This window comes from Notothenia rossii, assembly GCF_949606895.1.
Source record: "Notothenia rossii genome assembly, chromosome: 6".
Taxonomy (NCBI): domain Eukaryota; kingdom Metazoa; phylum Chordata; class Actinopteri; order Perciformes; family Nototheniidae; genus Notothenia; species Notothenia rossii.
The window spans coordinates 81,467,654-81,490,099 of record NC_136909.1 but is presented as its reverse complement, the minus strand read 5'-3'; the positions used below and the strand labels follow the sequence as shown (position 1 = coordinate 81,490,099).

General features: G+C 40.4%; 2 protein-coding genes across 3 annotated transcripts; both read right to left on the bottom strand.

Moving 5' to 3' along the window:
- Positions 1 to 100: 100 nt before the first annotated feature.
- On the bottom strand, positions 101 to 5,828 carry eef1a1a (eukaryotic translation elongation factor 1 alpha 1a). The gene is made up of 8 exons (XM_079690396.1): positions 5,689 to 5,828; positions 4,159 to 4,331; positions 3,882 to 4,061; positions 2,984 to 3,280; positions 2,403 to 2,553; positions 1,498 to 1,754; positions 973 to 1,207; positions 101 to 885 (listed from the first exon to the last, which is right to left on the bottom strand). Exons 2-8 carry the CDS (start codon positions 4,300 to 4,302, stop codon positions 761 to 763), a joined length of 1,389 nt encoding a protein of 462 aa, XP_079546522.1. The 5' UTR covers positions 4,303 to 4,331; positions 5,689 to 5,828; the 3' UTR covers positions 101 to 760.
- Positions 5,829 to 6,484: 656 nt separating this feature from the next.
- Positions 6,485 to 20,455, bottom strand: slc17a5 (solute carrier family 17 member 5). Of its 2 annotated transcripts, none has more exons than XM_079689774.1 (11): positions 20,252 to 20,455; positions 18,994 to 19,187; positions 17,144 to 17,377; positions 16,792 to 16,879; positions 16,093 to 16,179; positions 14,981 to 15,099; positions 12,168 to 12,329; positions 11,863 to 11,995; positions 11,038 to 11,185; positions 10,600 to 10,690; positions 6,485 to 8,150 (listed from the first exon to the last, which is right to left on the bottom strand). In XM_079689774.1, exons 1-11 carry the CDS (start codon positions 20,349 to 20,351, stop codon positions 8,013 to 8,015), a joined length of 1,494 nt encoding a protein of 497 aa, XP_079545900.1. In that variant the 5' UTR covers positions 20,352 to 20,455; the 3' UTR covers positions 6,485 to 8,012. The 2 variants fall into 2 exon arrangements, with proteins under 2 accessions (XP_079545900.1, XP_079545901.1); XM_079689775.1 differs by having other exon boundaries at positions 20,273 to 20,453.
- Between the last annotated feature and the right edge of the window lie 1,991 nt (positions 20,456 to 22,446).

Here is a 22,446-nt window from a genome sequence, read left to right as displayed (position 1 = left end):
CTCTGATTTGTATCAGACTTTCTTTAAACTATAGGAACGTTCAAGGCACTGTCAATTACATACAGGACATTTCAGAAAAGAAACCGACCACAGTTCAACATTTTGGTTGAAACGTGTTTAATGTTAGAAAGAGGCTCATGCCATCTTACAGTAAGGTGTAGTTGCGTATGCCAATTAAAGCTTCTCAAGTGCAAATTTAGCAAAATGCCAATCGAAGTGCTTTAGGAATCAACAGGTAGTTTACTCTAAAACCCTCGGGAAGGGCACATATCCACCATTTGTTTTAAGTCCTTTTTATAATTTAAACACAACAATCACCAAGTTCTACTTATCTACTACTCGGAAGAACGTAGTTATAGCATTGTGCCATACAGAGCACCATGAAGTTACAAACAAACACTAAAAGCAAGACAACACAAAAAGAGAACAGTGCCTGCACTCCAGAAAGCTTGAGCGGTGATAAGTTTCAGTATCTCTAATAGTTCAATATCAATATCACAGAAAAATATTGTCATGAACCGAATGGACTGCACGTTAACTGATTGATATTACATTGTAACTAATGGTAATCTAACCAATGGAGTCAGGATTTCTGCCTCAAGGACTCGAGATCTAAATGTCGTTCTTTCCGCCGAATGCTTTTTCGATGCATTGTGACGATTAACCAGTCTTTGATTATTAAGCAGCCAATTGAAGAGTGGAATTGAATGACGGATGTCCTGCCCTGGGAGACCTTGCGGTCGGCAGAGAAGCACAACATTCATTTGTTCCTCTGGGCCTTCTGGGCGGACTTGGTGACTTTACCAGTGGAATAGGCCTTCTTCTCCACACCTTTAATCACTCCGACGGCCACAGTCTGACGCATGTCCCGCACTGCAAAGCGGCCTGAGAGGTGAAGAGGAGTACAGTTACTTTAGGTGATGGTTTCATCTGGTATCAAGCTGTTGAAATTCAACAAAAACTTGAACTTACCAAGAGGAGGGTACTCGGAGAAGCTCTCAACACACATTGGCTTGCCGGGAACCATATCCACAATGGCAGCATCTCCAGACTTGAGGAATTTGGGGTTGTCCTCCAGCTTCTTGCCAGAGCGGCGATCGATCTTTTCCTTGAGCTCTGCAAACTTGCAGGCGATGTGAGCAGTGTGACAGTCGAGCACAGGAGCGTAACCGGCACTGATCTGGCCCGGGTGATTGAGGATAATCACCTGCAAAGCAAAGTCACAACATTTAAAAGGCCTGGAGATCATTTATATTCTGTCAAAGAAGTTCACTGCAAAGACTCGACTATTGGCTTGTTTGGGTTCCGTCTTATCTTGACACCTTCTCTCTGTCAATTAGACAATGAAACAGTCATCATGGCTAAAAAAGGATACAAAGTGTACTTAAAATAAACTTTACAGCAAATATTCCTCAACACTGTTAATAGTTCTGACTCAAGAAAGTGCTGATTTAATCACGTTCATGTTTCCTTTCTATCAACACATCCTTTGTCTACCTGAGCAGTGAAGTTGGCAGCTTCCAGCGGGGGGTCGCTCTTGCTATCGCCGGCCACATTTCCACGGCGAATGTCCTTGACCGACACATTCTTGACGTTGAAGCCCACGTTGTCTCCGGGCAGGGCCTCATTCAGCGCCTCATGGTGCATCTCCACAGACTTCACCTCAGTAGTCACATTGACGGGGGCAAAGGTCACCACCATGCCAGGCTTTAGTATCCCGGTCTCCACACGGCCCACAGGCACAGTTCCAATACCTGAGAAATGTAGCATTCAATGAAGGACCTTTAAATCAACATAAAGACAGTTCTGATGGTTTCTGAAGTCTTTACACTGGCTTCCTGTGTGTCAAAGAATTGATTTCAAAAATACTGCTGCTGGTTTATAAAGCATTGAATGGTTTAGGCCCAAAATACATTTCTGACCTCCTGCTAAATTATGAACCATCCAGATCTCTCAGGTCTTCAGGGACTGGTCAGCTTTCTGTCCCCAGAGTCAGAACTAAACATGGAGAAGTTTAGTTGTTATGCTCCAAATACCTGGAACAAGCTACCGGAAACCTGCCGGTCCGCTGCAACTCTGACTACTTTGATTTTTGCCGCTGTTTTTAATTGAACTATTCAAATCTTCTTACACTGCACTGTAACTTGTATTCATGTATTTTTTATTTTATTATCTTTGCTTTTTAATGAATGTCTTTCATTTTTGTAAAGCACTTTGAATTGCCTAACCCTAACCCGTGTGGAAAGGTGCTATATAAATAAACTTGCCTTGCCTTGATCTACAAAAAAAAAAAAACCTGTTTTGATTAAACGCTCTGATCATGAGGTGTTCCATAAGTTTCTAGAGTCTATTATCCCTACAGCATTTAGTTTCTACCCATTTGTTGTGATTGCTCTACATGCCTCCTATCTTGTAGACGTCCTGCAGAGGCAGACGCAGAGGTTTGTCTGTTGGACGGCTCGGCGACTGGATGGCATCCAGAGCCTCCAGGAGTGTGGTCCCTGAAGCATTGCCATCTTTCCTATTGACCTTCCACCCCTTAAACCATGTCATCTAGAGACAAGAAAATAACGTACTAAATTATACACTTTGCACAGTTATTAAAGAAGTGTTAAACTTATGGTAAAACTAGAAGAGAGAAAATAATTGTCAAGTTTTAGCTTTGTTTGAGCAAAGAGCTTCATTGTTTTGTGACTTTTTGAAATAAAAGTAACTGTCTGGGATTCCCAGTTGCTCATGGTGGCTGGTGTTAGCAAATGTAAGCTAGGTGTAAAAGCCACAGTGTTCTCTTTTGAACAATGCTTCTGTAATTGCAAGGGCTACTCTATCTGCTCTTATTCGGACCAACAGTCTCAACTATTGTTTTCCCTTATAGCTACCGTGCCCCATCCCGAGTCATGCAAATTGGTATTCAAATTCAAGGCTGCTTACTTCTAATATTTCTTCCAGCATTTGCATTACTGGTTTTCTGTGTTGTACTTACATTGGGGCTGGCCTCAAGCATGTTGTCTCCGTTCCAGCCTGAAACGGGTACAAAGGCCACGGTGTCCGGATTGTAGCCGATCTTCTTGATGTAGGTGCTCACTTCCTTCACGATTTCCTCATAGCGCTTTTGGCTGTAGTTTGGCTCGGTGGAGTCCATCTTGTTGACGCCTACAATGAGCTGCTTCACTCCCAGAGTATAGGCCAGAAGGGCATGTTCACGGGTCTGTCCGTTCTTAGAGATACCGGCCTCGAACTCTCCCACACCGGCCGCCACAATCAGCACAGCACAGTCTGCCTAAAGAGCATAAAACATTAGTACTGTTAACAATCGAGCTGCTGTCACCATTACTCTGCAACTAGATGAATGAACGTGGTGCTAGCATTTGGAAGTTGTTCATTATGGAGCCAATACAAGTGTGTGGAAAATTAAACGCAAGGCATTTGGGCATGTTAATGTTCGGATGACTACTCTGTCATTCAAGCTGGTCTTTGGATCAGATCAGATCATTTTTGTATTACATTTAAGAAATAACGTTTTAAAATGCTGTTTGATTTTGGTTTGGCTACTTTTATTTGACTAAATATAAACAATTCAATTCATGGTCATACCTTTTTGAACAGGTCAGATAAATTGACTAATGATATCATTTTAGACTGGCTCTAATACTTTGTCTTTTCTCTTTAAAAATGAGTTAAGGACCCAACTTGACATTAACTTATTAACCTAATTTCTTTAACCTGTGGCTTACTTGAGACTTGGACCAAATAATTTGAGTAACAAGTCACTATTGATCGGAGACACTGGTTATTCTTATCAAAGGCACAGAGTCTGACAAGAGGACCCACATCTTTCCCATGGAGCATACACACAGACTGAGCAGCCTCTCGTTACAGACCTGGGAGGTCCCGGTGATCATGTTCTTGATGAAGTCCCTATGACCCGGGGCATCGATGATGGTCACATAGTACTTGTTGGTTTCAAACTTCCACAGCGAAATGTCGATGGTAATTCCACGCTCCCTTTCTGCCTTCAGCTTGTCCAGCACCCAGGCGTACTTGAACGACCCCTTCCCCATCTGAGAAATAAGTCATGGATAGTAATTTGTTCATAGCTGGTGATAACTTTTATCTTATTTAGAAGGCTGTCTTTTCTGACTGCCTGTATCTCCTCACCTCAGCCGCCTCTTTTTCAAACTTCTCGATAGTTCTCTTGTCGATGCCTCCACACTTGTAGATGAGGTGGCCCGTGGTGGTGGACTTGCCTGAGTCCACATGGCCGATCACGACGATATTGATGTGTTGTTTCTCCTTTCCCATGGTGAGTAGAGCTGGCTGAAGCTAGCAGTCTGTTAAAACCAGAGTTAAGTTACAGTTAGTACAACATACAGTACAGGTGGTTGGCAGGGCACGAAACGGAAACCTTGCATGCACAAGTGCCTGTAATTGATGGACATTGGATATATTTTGTGTGTGCAGTAAAATAAATATTTGAAGGGTGGAAAAACAAAGTTGTTAACGCTAGATATGCTTTGTTATTTAACACTGTCTGATTCAATGATATTTGTAAAGTGACTTTGAGCACCCGTAAAAGCGTAAATACATTTGTTATTATTATTATTATTTGCAAGATCACACAGTACGAAGTTAAGCAAATGCATTGCAGTGGGAGAAAAAAAACAAGTACAGTTCCTCCTCAAGGGACTGATGCAGAAATAATTTGAATTGCTGCACAAGGAAAGATGTCAGTCTATTTTTCTTTAGTTCATCAGCACTTAAACAATCTCACCATATTGTCTGTTCCTTGTTATGTTGACCTAAGGTTACCAACAAGGACGTCTCTTGACTAGCAATAGATGTTTGTGTCTCAGAAGATTAGGGATGGTATCAATAGCCACTGAACTGTGCCAAGTCTCAACCCTCCCACTCTGTTTCTCCATCCATCCACACCTCTGCTCTCCTCTTTCACATCACTCTTTCTGCTGCCTCGCTCTGCTAAGCACTGTCACTTAAAAACAACAAGCCTCTCTAATGTCTTCTTTCAGACTTACTACAGCCTAATTCCAAGCCACAATCCACCATTTTGTCAGCTGCTATCGCATAACAGTGCAGCAGCCATTTCTCAGACACTGCAGTGCACTGTCACAGGTTAGTGCAGAGGGAAGTAAACAATGTTGTTAACTCTTCAGGAGTGCTATGGTGATAACCTTGACTACATAATTGCACGACAGTCTTCTGCTAAATGAGTCCTGTGAGGATTTAAAGTGAATCTGTTGTGCTGCAGGTAGACAGGCAGCTTTAATCCAACTGTAACCAGAATCCTCACATGATCCTGGCCAGACAGGTGAACTCAGGACTGTCAGTATTTTGCATGCGCATGTTTAACTCATCCTTCAGTATAACGTCACTCACAGCAGCTGCCGCACTGCGTTAACAAACACAATATGATCAAACACATCAAAATAGAACAGCCGCGATATATTTAATATTTACAGAATTACACGGTCTACCTCCCGCCATGTTTATCATGAACACGCTCACTGGATGCGTATTAAGCGCCAGCCGTCTGCCCTCTTTCCTGCATCACAACAACAACAACAACATTTCCAAAACACCGCATGGAGCCCAAAAAAGACGCTCATTCATTTTCATAGCATCAAAAATACAATGCACACTTCCAATGCATAGTGTCTCGTAGTGTCGTACCTGAGAGCTGTCCGCTGTGTTTTGGCTGCAGGACCTGAGGAGAGACGCTGATCAGGTTTTAGCGCACAGGACAGGAGGGGGTGTTGCGTAATTGCGCGCACGCGCTGCACAGCATCACACCGAGGGAGAAGTTACTGTGAGCGAGTTTATCAGAGGACACTGATCCTGCATGGCAAAGTGTGCATCGCAACAGCCCGAGAGTTATAACTCATTTGGGAAACATTATGTGGGCTTGAGATGTGTGTTGCGATTGCAATAATTCAAAATGCAAATTAAGAACTTGAGATGTAGCATGCATTATACAGTTCCGTATGTAACACACACTCCGAGTAAACAGTCTTCATGTATTTACACTTGTGGGCTGTTCCATCATAGTTGGTGTTGCAGAAAAGTATCATAGAGGGGAACAAATCGCACTTCGAGAGGCAGGACTGTATCAGAATACAATTAATTGATGATTTGAATTTGATGCTTCTTTCCTTTTTTCTTCTTTTTTTTTAAATGTTTACTCTCATGATTTTTTTTCCTAAAGCTTCTGTCATCTGACCCAAAAACTTCAAATCAATGCATCATTGTGTTTGACTTTGTCAGATGCTCTATACATATTTAAGTTGATTCTTTTTTTTTTTTAAATATCAGAGGTAACGGTTGTAAAATTACATCTAATGTAATTAAAAGTTCAAATCAACATGTTGGAAAATGTGATCTTCCTTTTCAGCACAGATGTAAATAAGTTATAATGTTCCTTCACTTCGCTGTGACTGGATATATAATGAAATAACAACACAACACAATATCGATTTGAGAATAGCTGTATATGATTAAGTATATACAATACATTACAGTGAATTAAGACATGTTGACATATTTCAAGGTTAAAAACATACAATGATTCCCTTTTTTGTAGAGTGTATCTATACAGTATATACACAGCAATCAAAAGTCCCCTTTTCTCTGTTTGTAGACTCATGGAAATGGAACAGAAAAAGCAGTAACGAGAGGATTCCTTTATGAAAACAATGAGTCTTCAGGACTAACTTGTCTGAGCCTGTTTAGGCTAATGTAATAAGGCACAAGTGCATTGCACCTTGAATTGGGATGATGATGCTACTTACAGAAACAACAACTGAGACAAATCCCTTCAGGCTGATTTTGGTTCACCCCCCTATAGTCATTACACTTAAAGGGGCAAGATACAAACAGTCATATATGGAGTAAAAGGCTAGGATAGAGAATTACTTCCATTCATAGAGTTAACTGTGCGCAATTAAAAACACAAGATACAAATTAAACAAACATCCTTTTTCCATTCTTCTCAGACACACCTGAGAGCTGACAAAGAAAGTGCAAATCCTGTGAGTAAATCAAAGGCTGTGTGTCCTCCTCTTCAAAGCACGTTTTACTTTCCCTTCATCAGAACATCTTCTCAGTCACAGATTACAAATAAAATGCTTTAGGAGGACATAAACCAGTTGTTGTGCACATAAACAGCCCTTATTGGAAACATATCACAAGTAAATACAAACAAATACAATAACTTGGTCCCTTTTCAAATCCCATGAAAGACACAGAGCTTTAAAATCCATTTTAAGGAGTCACTACAAGGCGTGTTACCAAGCGTTGTACAGGCACATTGTTCCCTCTAGAGAAACTGTATCAATGCGTGTGTTTAGTCTAGGAGCATAATGACTTTGATGTCATTTTTTGGGGGGGAGCATTCAACCACTAAAAAAAAAGTGTATTGGCACAGAGATATGTCCGCACACAAGTGAAAATAAATGTCCTTGTTAAGAACGTAGACTTTTACAACGGCAATAACCATATATGCAAAGTGCTCTGGAGGCTCGAATGACAAATGAGCCTAGATAGTTTGCTACCTGACAAACCTGAACACTAAAGGAACTACACTTAAATCTGTATCATAGCTATTATATGCCAATGAAACAGGGTTTACTTAGCCTTCTATAACATACAATAATTCCCATGTTTCTGCTAGTAAAAAGAGAGTGGCCTGCTTCGTAAAAGCAGCTTCCTCTGATAGCTCTTAGAGATCATACTGTGATTGTTAGCTCTGCTAAATAAAACGTTCCCTTCACTAAAATTGCACTCTTCTCTGTTCCTTGCTCTGACTGTAAGATTATCTGTCAACAGACTCTGGAGAAGTCAAAGTAACGAACATCCTGCAGGGTGTAATGGCAGTTAGTTAGCAGCGCTTTGGAAATTAAAATCACAGCTGGAACGTATATCTCGCTGTTTACCCGTTGATTAATCAAACCCTCACTCAAGCATCAAATGGAGGAGTCCGACGTCGTGTGTTTTTTGTCTCAGTCTCCATGGTTGTAGGACGTGTGGACGGCCCAGGGCTGAACGCCTCCTCGGCCGAACAGAGTGTAGACCGTCGCTCCGAACAGGTTGATGCCGGCAGCGATGTAGAAAACTGTCTGCCATTCTTCTATGGTGTTCTGGAGGACAATCAGGAGAGTTCATAAGGAGTGTTAAAGGACCCCTATTATACTGTTTTTCATCAATATATTAGAGCTCTCAGATATATACAAAACATGTCTCTGAATCGTTTGGCTGAAACACCAAACAGATCATTGCAGCATCCCATAATCCCCTCTGTTTCAGCCCTGTTTCAAAAGTGCTGATTCTCTGTCTGTTACTTTAGATGAAAGTAAGGAGCCCCTCCCCACGCCCCTCTGAGAGATATTGGTTAAAAATAACACAATAGCTGCTTTCACACCAAGTACTTTGCCGTACTTAGTGCCCCAGCACTTAGCGCGCCGGCACTTAGTGCCCCAGCACTTAGTGCCAGCACGGAACTAAGTACAGATCGCGTTCACACCGGAGTAAGTTCCCTGAGGGAGGATTAGGCAAATTAAGCCGCTGACGTCACTTCGTCTTCTACTGTTTTGGGTTTACTGGCAGGCCGCAAACAACTGCACGGCGTATAGCCTACTGCCACCCGAAGTCCCCGGCCGGAAGTCCCCGGAGTTGGGGACTGGCTTCAGTAGAAGCTGCTGGGACTCCCAGCAGCTTCTACTGAAGCCTTCCGAGTAAATCGCCAGAACGCCAACACCTCCTCATCACTCCACCGTTTTTTTTTGTGTTGCCATAAGTTATTCTCTCTCCGTTGGTGCGCGGGGCTAATGCTGATGCCAGCAAATACAATGGCGGCTTCAAAAAACTTTTCAGAGTTTTACGGGGCGTGGTTTGCAATTCGCCCAGCCAATCGAAATTGGTACTTTTTTCTCCCCAGGAAAGTACCACCTCTCTAGCAGGGACTGAAAACGGGGGTAAAAGTTAAACGGGAAAAGTACTCCGGTGTGAACGCGCCTAATGTTGCTCTAGGAGGAGATTCAGGTGATAAGGTGGGGGGGGGGGGAGAGTTACCTTGGTTGGTGATTGGCTAATGGTTACACAAGCCAAAAAATCGTTATGACATCATAAAGTGGCCAAAATCTGATCAGCTCATTTTCAGACTGGTTTTTATAGAAATGGATCAGGACAAAAGGAGAGAGAATCTTTTTTCCTGAAACTTTCAGAGTCTCTTTAGACAGAGCGGACGCATGTTGATGTAGAAGAGACATGAACAAGTGGGTTTTGCATAATAGGTGACCTTTAAAACTGTTATATGCTCTAGCCAACTATTGAAGTTGCAGTTTACATCCATTTCGGTACAAAATGTAATTATTTCATGTTATCTTATTAGACATTCAAGTGAAATTGTGATACTAATCAAACTTTTTTTTTACGTCAGTGACTTCGACTAATTCTAATCAGTTCATCCTTAAGTCCAACTAAAAATACTGTATGTGCCACGTTTAAAGTAATTCCCATAAGGCATTCTGCTAATAATATTCCTAAAAGGTTGAATATATTACAATAAGACAATTGTAACAACAACAAATGATATGCACATCCTAAAAACTGAAATGGTGGAAATGACCCAAAAGAATTTGAACTTGCAAAATAATCATTTGATTTTTTCGTAATTAGTTTGGTTTAGGTAACTGGTTTCAGATAGTATCATGCTTAAAAGACGCTTTGATTGCAAATGTAATTATATTCTTGGTCTGTACTTTAAACTGATTTCTAGTAACTGCACACTTTTCATTTTTAATTACATTTTTGATAGCATTATTTTGTAATCTGCCATATATCTAATGTTGGGGAATGTGCGGTTGTGTTTGAGTAATGTGATAAATGTAAAAAAATCTATAAATACATGTTTAAAAAAGAAGATGCGTTGGTTGTTTAACAGGGTTCTTTACTTGTTTGATCTTCACCTGGTCTGCTTCACGTGATGTAGATTGTGGGTGTGAGCCTGCACCCCCCCCTCCCCCTCCCCCCACTAACAGTACTATCTGTTTTGTTATGGCACTGTCACTGCATCCTGAGCTTAGCGCCACACAAGATCACTCTGATTGGTTTAAAGAAACACAAACCAGCGAGGGCATTTCTCCTGAACCAGAGTTATTACACGTGGAGCCAGACGTTTCTCTGGGGCTGTGGAGGTCTGGCAGTGGGAGGATATTCTTCACCTGGTGGCCATTGTTGATAATATGAATTACGATAATGGTTGGATAGTTGGCCAATAAACGGTTTTGTTCTGTGTGTGATGGCTAAATGCCTAAATCAATGATCTGCTGTATTAAAGGGTAGCGTGCTACAACAGCAGAGACCGCATGGAGTACTGTCTGTTTGAATCCAGAAAACCAGACAAAGAAACCCTAATCCTGCTCTGACTAAACCAATTAAACAGGAAATGAAGTATCAAGCCGAGTAAGGATCCCATCTGTTTAGTAAGAGACGCTGGAGCTCAGGAGGGATCTCAACCTTTTGAAACACCAAACTATCACTGCTCTGTTCAATGTAAGGGTTAATGAAGGGTGAGGGTACACGTCTCACCTGTTGGGTGAGGGTCCTTGCGATGACTGGGCCCACCATGCCAGGAATGGTGGCAAACGTGTTGGTGATTCCCAGGAGAATACCAGCATACCTAGAAACATAACGAGTACATGATTGTTAAAATACCCACTACAGTGTTGACTACAATTTAACAACTTTCACTTCAATACAATTCATCTCTCAATGAAATGTTCCTATACTTTCTCAGGATTTATAATTATGGACAAAATGACACATTACATTATTGTACAATTCTGACATTAAACATTTGAAAGTTAAAATGCATACTGTATAACTAAATTACTCATAAGTGTTGAATTTAAGGGGGCAACAACAATTATGACATAAGTTATTTTGTTTGTCAGTTTAACTTTGAGGTTCTCCTGGATGATGAGCTGAGATGATAAGATGTTAGTTGATTAACTTGGTGATTCTTACGAAGGAGCGATGTCCAGGTGGTTGATGTTGAAGCCGGAGGCGGACACCCCCCCCAGAGCGGAGGAGAGGGTGAGGAATGTCACAGCCAGGGTGTAGTCACAGCCGGTGTACCCCGCCGCCACCAGGAAGACGGCTGGCCCCAACATCCCTGCAGAAACAAACCGTCAGGTGGTTCAGAAGAGAGGGGCAAAAGTACTCACATCCTTTACTCAAGTAGAAGTACAGATACTCGTGTTTAAAAATACTCTGGTGAAAGTAGAAGTACTGACTAAACTTCTTTACTCAAGTCAAAGTAAAGAGGCTTTGAAATGTACTTAAGTAAAAAGTACCCATAACTAGCAGCTGTTTTAAAGAGTACCTGACCTCCCTTTATATTAATAGAACAATAATGTCATTGTTAGCTAATGAATGTTTCCATGCTGAACAACGGCAACATGACAACGTTTTCATTGGTCCCTCTTCTTTAGAGAAGACCAGGAAATGATGGATACACGGATCGTGTTCAAATCAATAGGCACGCAATGACTCTAAATAATAATGATCACGCCACCAAACACACATTCAGACTAAAGGAACCAGCCTGTTTGGAAAATGAGAGAAGTAGAAAGTACAGGTATTTGTGTTCAACAAGTAAGAAGTAAAAGTAAAAAGTCGTCAGAAAAATAAGTAGTGGAGTAAAGTACTGATACCAGAAAATATTACTTAAGTACAGAAACAAAGTATTTGTATTCCACTACTTCCCACCTCTGTTCAGGAGTAGCACACATGGTGTAGCTAGACTTTAGAGCCTCACACAGTAATATAGTTATAGACAGTCCTCCTCACCAACGATGGAGAAGACCTTCCTGACGATGACGGTGCGGACGAGCCAGGTCTCCCTCAGGTGATCGGCCAGCTGACCGCTCAGCACCGCTAACACCACACAGCCGATGTAGGGAAGAGCCGACAGCATCCCGTTCTGTTGAGGACGAGAAAAGATGCTTGACTATGAACTCTGTTTTGGAATTTTGTAACATTTTGACATCTAATTGTATTTTACTTAAATAATGTGTTAACATGCCCGTTTCATCTCACAACTCATCCCATCAGCGATCAGCTCCACAGATGAATGTGTGTGACGTGGCCCTCACCTGCTTAATGCTGAACCCCAGCACCTCCTTCATGTAAGTGGGCAGCAGCGTGAGCAGCGTGTAGAAGGTCCAGTTGTAGGAGAAGTGAGCGACCACGATGGCCCACAGCGGGCCGGACGTTAGGATGGCTCTCCAGGGGATGTATCCTGCTGAGGTGGACAGCTGGGACAGGAAGTGGAGAACAGAGAGCAGATTTATTAGAAAGCTCTTCATTGATGCATCAAATGTGATAGATCGCCAAATTATTAGTCATTTATTTGTAACACCCCCCCACGCACTCAGACACTCAAATCCAGCACCAGACACTTTTCACGCTGCTATGGACAATTTTTCACTAATACACATTTCTCAAAGTTATTGAAGCGACTGTTATTTTGTATATATTGATTGTTGTGCTTTTATTTATAACTTAAAGGGGACCTATCATGCAAAATGCACTTTTTGATGTCTTTTATACATAAACATGTGTCCCCGGTTTGTCGGGGAACTCACGCAGCGTCAGAAAATAAAACACTCTCTTTTTCCGCCGTACCCACATCTCTAAAAACGGGGCTACAACGGAGCTGATCCAGATTTGTGTCCAATATGACGTAATATCTGAAATGTGGACCCACGGCCCTATCAGAAAGTTGCTATCAGAAACAATGCCCGACTGTTTTGGACGTAATATGGTCGGTGTTTACATTAGCATCGCTAACACTCAGAGCTAACCTGTACTGGAGAGCATGTGTGTGAAGAAGCAGGAAATAAAAAGGAACTCACCTTGTGGTATAACCGGCAAGAGAGAAAGCCTTTGAGCTCCATACTGTTTCAGAAATAATCCTTGATAATCCATGATATGGCGTTTCATCACGGCAGTATTTAGTTTAGACAGTAGCTGCCGGGTCCCGCAGGAGCTCAGCCCCCTCCTTTTTTATTTTGTATCAATTTCTTTTTTTCTTTTTTTTAATCTTTATACCCAAAATCAGCACTTTTGAAACAGGAAGTGAAATAGAGGAATATGAAGCATGGCTAGAATGGGTGATCTGTTTGGTATTTTGAGCAAAACACTTCATTGACATGTTTTTTATATATTTGTATATATCTGAGACCTATGCTATTGCCTAAAAAAAGCATGATAGGTGACCTTTAATGTGTGCAAAATGTGTCTGTTGATTGTGAATATATAGGATATACATATTTGTATATATATATATTTGTATTTCTTGTATTTCGGATTGTGGTAAACGGCATTTCGATCTCTCGGTCTGTACACACAAACTGAAGGATTGACAATAAAGTTGACTTAGAATTTAAATTTCAACCTTCAGCTGTGTGATTATTTGCATACTGTATGTACAGAAATAAATCCAGTTGTACCACTAGGAGGATTTTTCTTCTGTTAGCTTTATCTCCCCCTGCTGGTGGGAAGTAGGGAGCATATGACTGGAACATTTTGACTTTATAAATGAGAGTTTTTATATATTTGTGCTGTTGTTGAACATGACCCGAACTTACTTTTAATTCATATATAAAAAATGTTAGGATTCTTTGTCACTGTAGAGACGTGTAAAATAATATTTTTTTCTTCAAGAGTTAAAGTGAGGTGAGTAACTAATATACAAATGTTAATTTTGGGGGGGTCGAGGTATTCTTTGTCGTCTTGTTATTTTCTAATTCACAACACTGCAGAAGAATCCAACAGTTGTAATTTGTGACACTTTGTGTTAGAGCCACAATGAAGTCAACGTTATTATTTAGCTTCATCATTTGATAAATGAACTAATGATGGAAAAGGAGTTATATTGACGTGGTGAATATCTTTTGATGAAATGATTGTTTATTTTAAATCGTAAATATGATCTGTTCCCTTCCGGTGTTTATTTAAGTGAGGTCATTGAGGACAGCCGCGGTGCTCTGAGACCTGATGAGACGGGGAGCGGAACAGTTTTTCGACCGCAAATTGTAAACAGAAATGAGTGTTGCAAATTAAACTGCAAAGTATAGTTTATATAGGAAAGCATACCGCCAAAATATTGATTTAGATTTGTTATTTTGAGACTATTTAAGTCAATACTTTTTTGTTAATAAATTAAATGTTTTGACTGAAAACCTTCGGCTGCTTAATGCTTTGGATTGCGTGTCGTCACCCCCGCTCTACAGTGGCAAAAGGAAACCTTGGAAGCCACTACACTGTGTCTTCATAAAGATGTCAGGAGTAATGAGCGAGAGCCTGAATGTGATAATAAACTGCAGAGTCATTGCGAGGGCTGTGAAACCGATGAGTTTCAGATAAGAGAATAAAACACAGCGTCACACCGAGTTATGCAACATTACTATCTGATGATTGTACGGCGCAGGAAACGTCTGAAACACTCTGCTGCTACTGTCAAGAGGGAACAGAACAAAAGATATCTCTGAATACCAATTAGTGATAAAATCTTCTGAACTTCTACATATTAATAACAGCTATATATTAAAATAAAGAATTCATCAAATAATTTGACTTTCTGGTGGGTTTTTTATTTGTTAAATACGTCGCAAACAAAAAAAGGAGAAGAGGAAATTGTGAAAAAAAATTTATGATGTTTTTTTTTTTTTTATAAATAAAGTCTGTTTAATTTGAGTCGTATTTTAAAGTTTGAATCACATTTCAAAAAGTTACCTATTAATTCACCAGTGTTTCATTGTTTTTGAGTAATTGCTAAATCTTTATTTTTTACATATCTTTTTTTGTGCAAACCAAAAGGTGAGTAACGAAACCTTTCCTCATATCTACGAAGGCTTCTTCTTAAAGCTTGATTTCTGGACACAGAGTCTGGCTCTGGTGTTACCTCGTTCTTGAGAGAGTTGGTGATGTAGAGCCTCTCCTGCTCTGAGATCCGTGGGTGAGTGTTCGGACTGTCGAAGGCCAGAAACGTCCACAAGACGAACCACACCAGGCCGATAGCACCTACAAACACACACACACACACACACACACACACACACACACACACACACACACACACACACACACACACACACACACACACACACACACACACACACACACACACACACACACACACACACACACACACACACACACACACACACACACACACACACACACACACACACACACACACACACACACACACACACACACACACACACACACACACACACACACACACACACACACACACACACACACACACACACACGTCATTACCCCTTCTTTACTTGTGTAACATAACTACGCTTACATCTGCCCTGTGGTTTACACGCGGGGTTAACTAGTGGCAGTGGCATTTGTTCACCAGGAAAGCAAGCCAGTTAATTAAACAGGACTTATTTTTCCATCCGTGAGCACATTTTGTTCTCAAACTTGCGAACTCATCGTTTCCACCGGCCAAAGAGGAACAAAGGAGCAGACACTGGAAACAGCTTGTCTGAGGATTAGAGGATGAGTGTTAAAGGACAACAAACATCTCTGACTAATCAATGGAGAGGCTGCTTGACGTCAGGGAAATGCTCCAGAGAATCCATAATCCAAACCTGCAGCGACTACAGAAGAGCATTTTTTATTTACACTTTCCTAATTAGACAAGATGAGACATCGTCTGAGATGTTAATGTTTCTTATCCGACTTATTCATGATGTCACTTTCCTCTTACTAGACAATGGGGTTCTGGCTGAATGCATCACGTGGAAATAGAATAGTAAGGAATTTATCAATGACAAAAAGTTGCTGATATTTGGAAATCAAAGCAAAAACCGAAACACTAAGAAAAGTTGAAGCTCATCAAAACCCAAATAGAAATCAGGAAAATGTTTTAAATCACTCACAAATAAAATCAAAATATGGAAATAAAACAACGTATTTCTGGTGGAGGGAAAGTCAGCAACAAAGGAACACCCCCCTCCCACCCTACACTAGCGAAACCCCCAGATGTTTTACCGAATATGTAGAAAACGTAGGTCCAGTCCAAATAGAAGCAGATTTGTCCAGACAGAGGAAGAGATACGACGGTCCCCAGCTGGGCTCCTGGGGAGGAAGAGAGAAGACAAACATCTGTATCCTGCAGCGGTCTGAATGCACAGAGTAACTTACGAATGGTGAATATACAGAAAGTGAGAGGTAGACATTAAAAATGATATGTCTGATGATGAGGTGAGGTGGGTGAGTCATACCCTGCTCTACACATGGTGAGGGAGAGATGAATCATTTAGATCAAGTTCCTACATTGCCTTGAACTAAGGATATTTTAAGCATGAATGTTATTGTAAGTTAATATGTTGTTGTTTTGAAATGAGTGAGTCATTGGTAAGTACAAAAAATCACTCAGAAATTAGTGGGAAATGTCTTCAAATAGTTTTGGGTCCAAAAGTTAAAGCGCTTCAAAAACCAAATCCAACTTATTAAACAATTAGTTGGAAAGCTAATACATCGCTATTCTGTTAAAGAAATATTAAAGCAGTTAAAACCCAATTCTACTGTTTCATACTGTGTAGCATAAAAAAAAACGTTTCCCTTTGTGTTAACATTGTACCCCTGTGTGTGTGTGTGTGTGTGTGTGTGTGTGTGTGTGTGTGTGTGTGTGTGTGTGTGTGTGTGTGTGTGTGTGTGTGTGTGTGTGTGTGTGTGTGTGTGTCTTACCGATGTAGGAGATAGTGAGCAGGCGGCTCCTCTCCAGCGGGGGGGCCCAGGCCGCCCACATGGTGTACATGGCAGGGAACGTCACTCCCTGAAGACGAACATAAGAAGAGCATCAACAGGAGTGCAAAAAGTACAAATAACCATCCACTTATCTGCACATGCAAACCATCGCTGTATCTGGTGTGGCTGTTGGTGTGTCTATAACTCCATTGAGATTATGGCGGCTCATAGATGTATTTTAAAAAGGACATTTAAAGCACATTTTGTATTTGAATCCACTCCAGCTTATGGTATACATTTCCCCACAATGTTTTGTATCACCCTGTGTCTCTTTAGTAATGAAACAACCTACCTCTCCTATCCCTTCCAGCACCCTGACAGCGATGAGGTATTTTGCGCCCAGGTCAGCAGCCACAGGGGTGAGAAGTGTAAAAAATACAGTTCCCAGGATCCCAAATCCCATCAGCCACTTGGGGCCCCAGCGGCCGGCCAGGTATCCCCCGAGGATCTGTGTGAGGATGTATCCGTAGAAGAAGGAGCCCAGGATCCAGCCCTGGGTCTCAGAGTCCCAGTTATACACACTGGCCTGTAGGGGGGGGGGGGGGGGGGCAGGAGTTTAGTTTGATCAAACTACAGTTTTACTGCTTGTTTACTACATGTTACTTCAACAGTCAAACCGACTGTTGAAGTAACATGTAGTAAACAAGCAGTAAAACTGTACACTTTATGTTCCTGTTTTTACAATAGTCTTGTTTTTTTGAACATCCTAAAGTTCACCTCTAACATGAACACACACTAGAGCTGCATCAACTAGTCCTCTAATCCAGGGGTTCCCAAAGTGGGGGTTGCGAGACCCCGAGTGTGGGTCGCGAGATGATTACAAAATAAAAATGGAAAATCTAAAAAAAAATATTAATAAAAAAATATATATAATTTTTTTGTATTATTTTTTATTTTTTTAATTATTAATAATAACGTTTACATAGATATTTTTTGGGGCGGACTAGTCATCTGTATAATTTCCCCGCAACGAGGCGAGTGCAGTGACAATTACAGGGGGTCGCCAATTACTGGCACTGTTATTTTGGGGGTCGGGGGCTGAAAAGTATGGGAACCCATGCTCTAATCGACAGATAGAAAACATATACGTAATCTTTGATGCAAATATAGCAAGAAATGTTATTGTTTTGGCCTCAAATATAGAGACTTCCTGCTTGTTCTCTGTTTTATATCATTGAAACTGAATATCTTTGGATTTTCAAAAGGAATAACAAGACATGTAAAGATATCATCATCACTCAATATTTTAGGACATTTTTTGGACACTTGATAGATTATACAATTATGAAAATAGTTGTTAGTTGCAGGCCAATCAAACACAGTCAATAACAAAGGGCAAGTATGGTCAACATTTACGTTGTTGATTTTGTCCATGCATTGTTATGTGTGTCTGCAAAGAAGCGGTCATCAACACAGCTTCTCAATAAGAAGCAAAAGGTTACCCAACATGATGACAGCATCTCTGCAGAACTGTTCTGACAATAATGCAGAGCCTTTCTGGATGATTGTAGCAGCCTTTTGTTACCTTCACAGACTGTAAGGAGGGGCGGGTCATTGTCATACACTCAACTGTTCAGTTTGAAAGATTGTAAAGCTTAGTTTGTGCATCAGTCCTAAGTGCGGTTTGAAACCAGATTATATTTTTCCAGGACAAATGACTAATCATCAGATGTCAACTTATAAATCTAACTATCCAGTAATGACTACAGTTTTTCCAGGCAGACAAATAGGGAAACGCATTGGGGGGGGTTTTAAAGCCTGACAACAAGGGTTTTACTGTCCGGAATGGGTGTGATCGTGTGTGCTCAACTTTAATTAAACTGTTTGTCTCTAAAAGGCCACAGAGGAACACACAAGGATGAGTAACAATAACAATCTTAAAGCAGTACTAGTTGTGAAAATGATGAATTGAGCTACTGTTGCAGTGGGCACTTACATACTACTTGCAGCTGGACTGGATTTACTTTTTTTATGTCTTTTTAGGCAGAACATGTAGTTATTTGTGTCACTTAAATCGTTCTTACTTTGCAAAAAGGACTTAACTAATCAAGGAAATGCTCTTGTGTGCAATACAGCTCCAAGGACAAGTTGAACCAGTTTGTATTATTATTTTGACTCAGCTGCGTTTCTGTTCTCACTCACTGTGTGGTTGTGTTTGGGCCGTGGAGGGTTGGCATGAGCCGGACACACTGAGCTGCTGTGGTTTGTGTCGGACTGGGTGTTGTTCAGCATGTCCACCATCGCCACACTGAGGTTCACGCGCAAGGAGTAGACCACAAAGAAACCAAAAGAGGAGAGAAGAGCCAGGCCATAGCGCGATGAGCCGCATGCTGGGGCTGCAGGAGACAGAGAGACAGAGACGGAGACAATGAGACTGTTTGCAGGATGATGTTAGCTGTAGCTGTATCACACATTATAGAGACAAATATATATATTTATATGTGTACTGAATAGAACCAAACTAAGATTGGGCTGTGAATTAATCTATTGACAAATGTTATTAATCATTGAAAAAAGAATAACACATAGCATTCATTTACTATTCATTATGACAGTGACAATGTTAATCACTGGCTACAATATATACATCTTTAAAATAAAGTAATTACAGATTCATTGTTATCCGACAGACCAAATTGATGTTTAAGTGGATTTAATTTTGACCGACCCATTTGTTTCAATAACCATACCTTATATCTACATGCAATGAGTCTCTTTTGCATAATGTGCTATTAGATAAAGTGTCATTATGGTTACCAATGCTACTATATTTTGCATACTAAAAGAAAAGCACCTTCTCTCTCAGTCATTTTAAAAGATAATGACACAACCAGCTTTAGTCTTCTTATCTGGCAGCTTGCCATGCCTAACATTATACATGTGTACCTTAATGGATTCTCAGTACACTTTTACACCAACATAGACTGTTTCTCAGGGTTTCAACTTATATCCAGACTTTGCCAAACTGTTTAGGAACCGTTTTTATCTAAATCACTCTTTAGGTATGCAAACATCACACGGCTCAAAGCTCAGGTGCACATTAGGTGTGTCTTGTGACAAAAGCTCAGAACGGTTGTCCCTAAAACTCGTGACAAAGGCACAGGTTGGGTGTGGGAAATTAAACCAATATTCAGATGCACCTTGCAACAAAATCCAACTGTGAATTAGACATATATGTGGAAATTGTAATCATTAAGTCAACTTATCATTATTGATTCTTTGCTGTGTAAACAAAGAGTTGCCATGAGTTAAACATGTACAATTAAGCGATTAGTTAAAATAGGTTCCATTTAAGCTTTTTCTCCACATTAAAGAGCCTGAAACAGCGCGGCTTTGAGACATATGTTCCCCGAAATGAGCCTCCCTTACAGGCAATGGTAATGTTAGCTTGCTCGGTTACCTGGAGATATTTTAGTTTTACCTCTCTGGACTTTTTCCTCCTCGGCCCTTTGAAGCAGCGGTGTATCGTCCCTCTCCATGTCCGACCCGTACCGCTCCATTTTACAGTACAACTGGGTCTACTACTCGGGTCTACTGCATCTCCGATAAACAACAACAAAAACTCCGGCCCGACTAGTAGACGTCACAAGATAACCCGCGTCACGTGACGAGGGCCATGGGACCGGAAGTAGGAAAAAAGTAGGAGTATTTTAAAGTGCGTGGAAACATTTTATGGGGTTTTATATTTTATATTGTTGAATCGACTCAGTTGTCTTGTGTCTTATCTGTCAGAGTGAAACCATTATTTATTGTATTCTATTTTATTTGTATTGTCATCAATTGTACCTCCATGTGTCTATTAACCGCATCAAATGTTATATTTGCTGCATGTACCTTTTAAAGTTCTTAACAAATAATCTGAGGGGAATTTCTTGTTGTTTGTTTTTAACTTGTCATTTTATAAAGCACTTTGAGCTGCATGTGTGGTATGAAAAGTGCAATATAAATAAAGCTTTATTATTATTATTATTATCTGTGGTTCTCAAAATTAAAACTTCGCAAAACATTATAGGCTATGTATTTTTCACTTACAATATCTTTATACTTTATCAGATACCCTTTGTCCTATGGGTGACTCATGATTGTCTTGTTGTATGAGTGTTGAATTATATGAAAACATAACATTATGTCCATCTTGTTTGTGCAACCGACTTCAACTCTCAAAAAGAAAGGAAGGAGTAGGCCTACTGACCTTTCTACCATTGTGCTACTCATTGTTTGTGCTTTATTTAATTATATTAGACTCAGGCCATGAACTGCCTGCTTATCATGATTATCTGTTTGCCATTTGGAAACTGTCTGCAAGTTCCTTGTCTGATCTTTTTATTTTTTATTTAATTTGCATTGTTTGTATAAAATACCCTTGCTTATTCTTGGACCACTTTTTATATCTGAGGTTTTTGCTCCCACCCAATAAAAGAAAATGTGTGTACAAAAAAGAGAGTTAGGCCTAATGCTTTTACAGGCTTTTGGTGTCAACCTTGCATTCCCCACAGATACAATTCAATAATAGACAATAATAGAAAGGTTTTGTATTTACTTTATTACAGTGGTTTAGTAATGTGATTTTCAGGCTTTATCAAGGACATCATCATTTTCCACGAATCACATTTCTTGAAGAGCAAGTTTTGTTTTCATTTCATGTAACCACTGAAATCAGATGATGGGGAATGATGTAACCTTCAAACACAGCTTTGTTATTGAAATCTGAGGCAGCTCAGCTGTTTGTCTCTGGGCTTTATCATCGCCACCGCAGACGAGAGACGGAAACAAAGAGAGAAAAATGCTGCAGAAATGAAGAGAGACAGACACATATGAGCAGACAGACTTCTACAACAGTAACCTACCTACCAACATGAACAGAGAGACAGACAGGCTTCTGTCAGCCACGGGGCTTTGGTTATAAAGTCTCTGAAACACGAAACTTCAGAGACATCAAAGAACAAAACACGTGGACGACATCTGAGTTAAAGTGTTGAGGATGTTAGGTTCTAAAAAACTGAATTATACAAGTCTTTTATCTTGACCTACTTTTGACAAGTCCTTGACAAGCCATTTGTCATGTTTTACATCAGTTTAAGAAGCAAGTTTAAAGGTCTGCACTGCAGGAGTGCCCCTTGCTTTGAACCTGACCTTTGACATAACCTTTTATGAAGAAAAAATTGCAAAAAATATATAATCAGGTTTTATTCTCCTATAGGAGAGGGGAGAAGACCTGAAAGATGACATGTTGAAAAATAACATTTTGCAGTAACTACAGATAATATATTAAAGAGTAGTACTTGAAATTAAATGATGGATTCCTGGTGAAGTAGCAGACTTCTTCAAAGCTGCTCTGAATAATTGTTGTTAATCAACAATTTGCCATGTCACTGTGTGTATGTGAAAGGGGTCCCATGTAAGAGTTTTTCATTTTACAGCCTGCGAACTTTACAGTTTTGCTTCACTCTCAATGTACATTGTTTCAAGCAGCTGAAAGACACGACTGTATACTAAGCACAAATGATGATCAACTCACAGATTGCTGTCTGCTAGGTACCAAACGATGGACAGACAACGTTAGCAGCTACATAAAGATTTTTAAGAAAGAACATA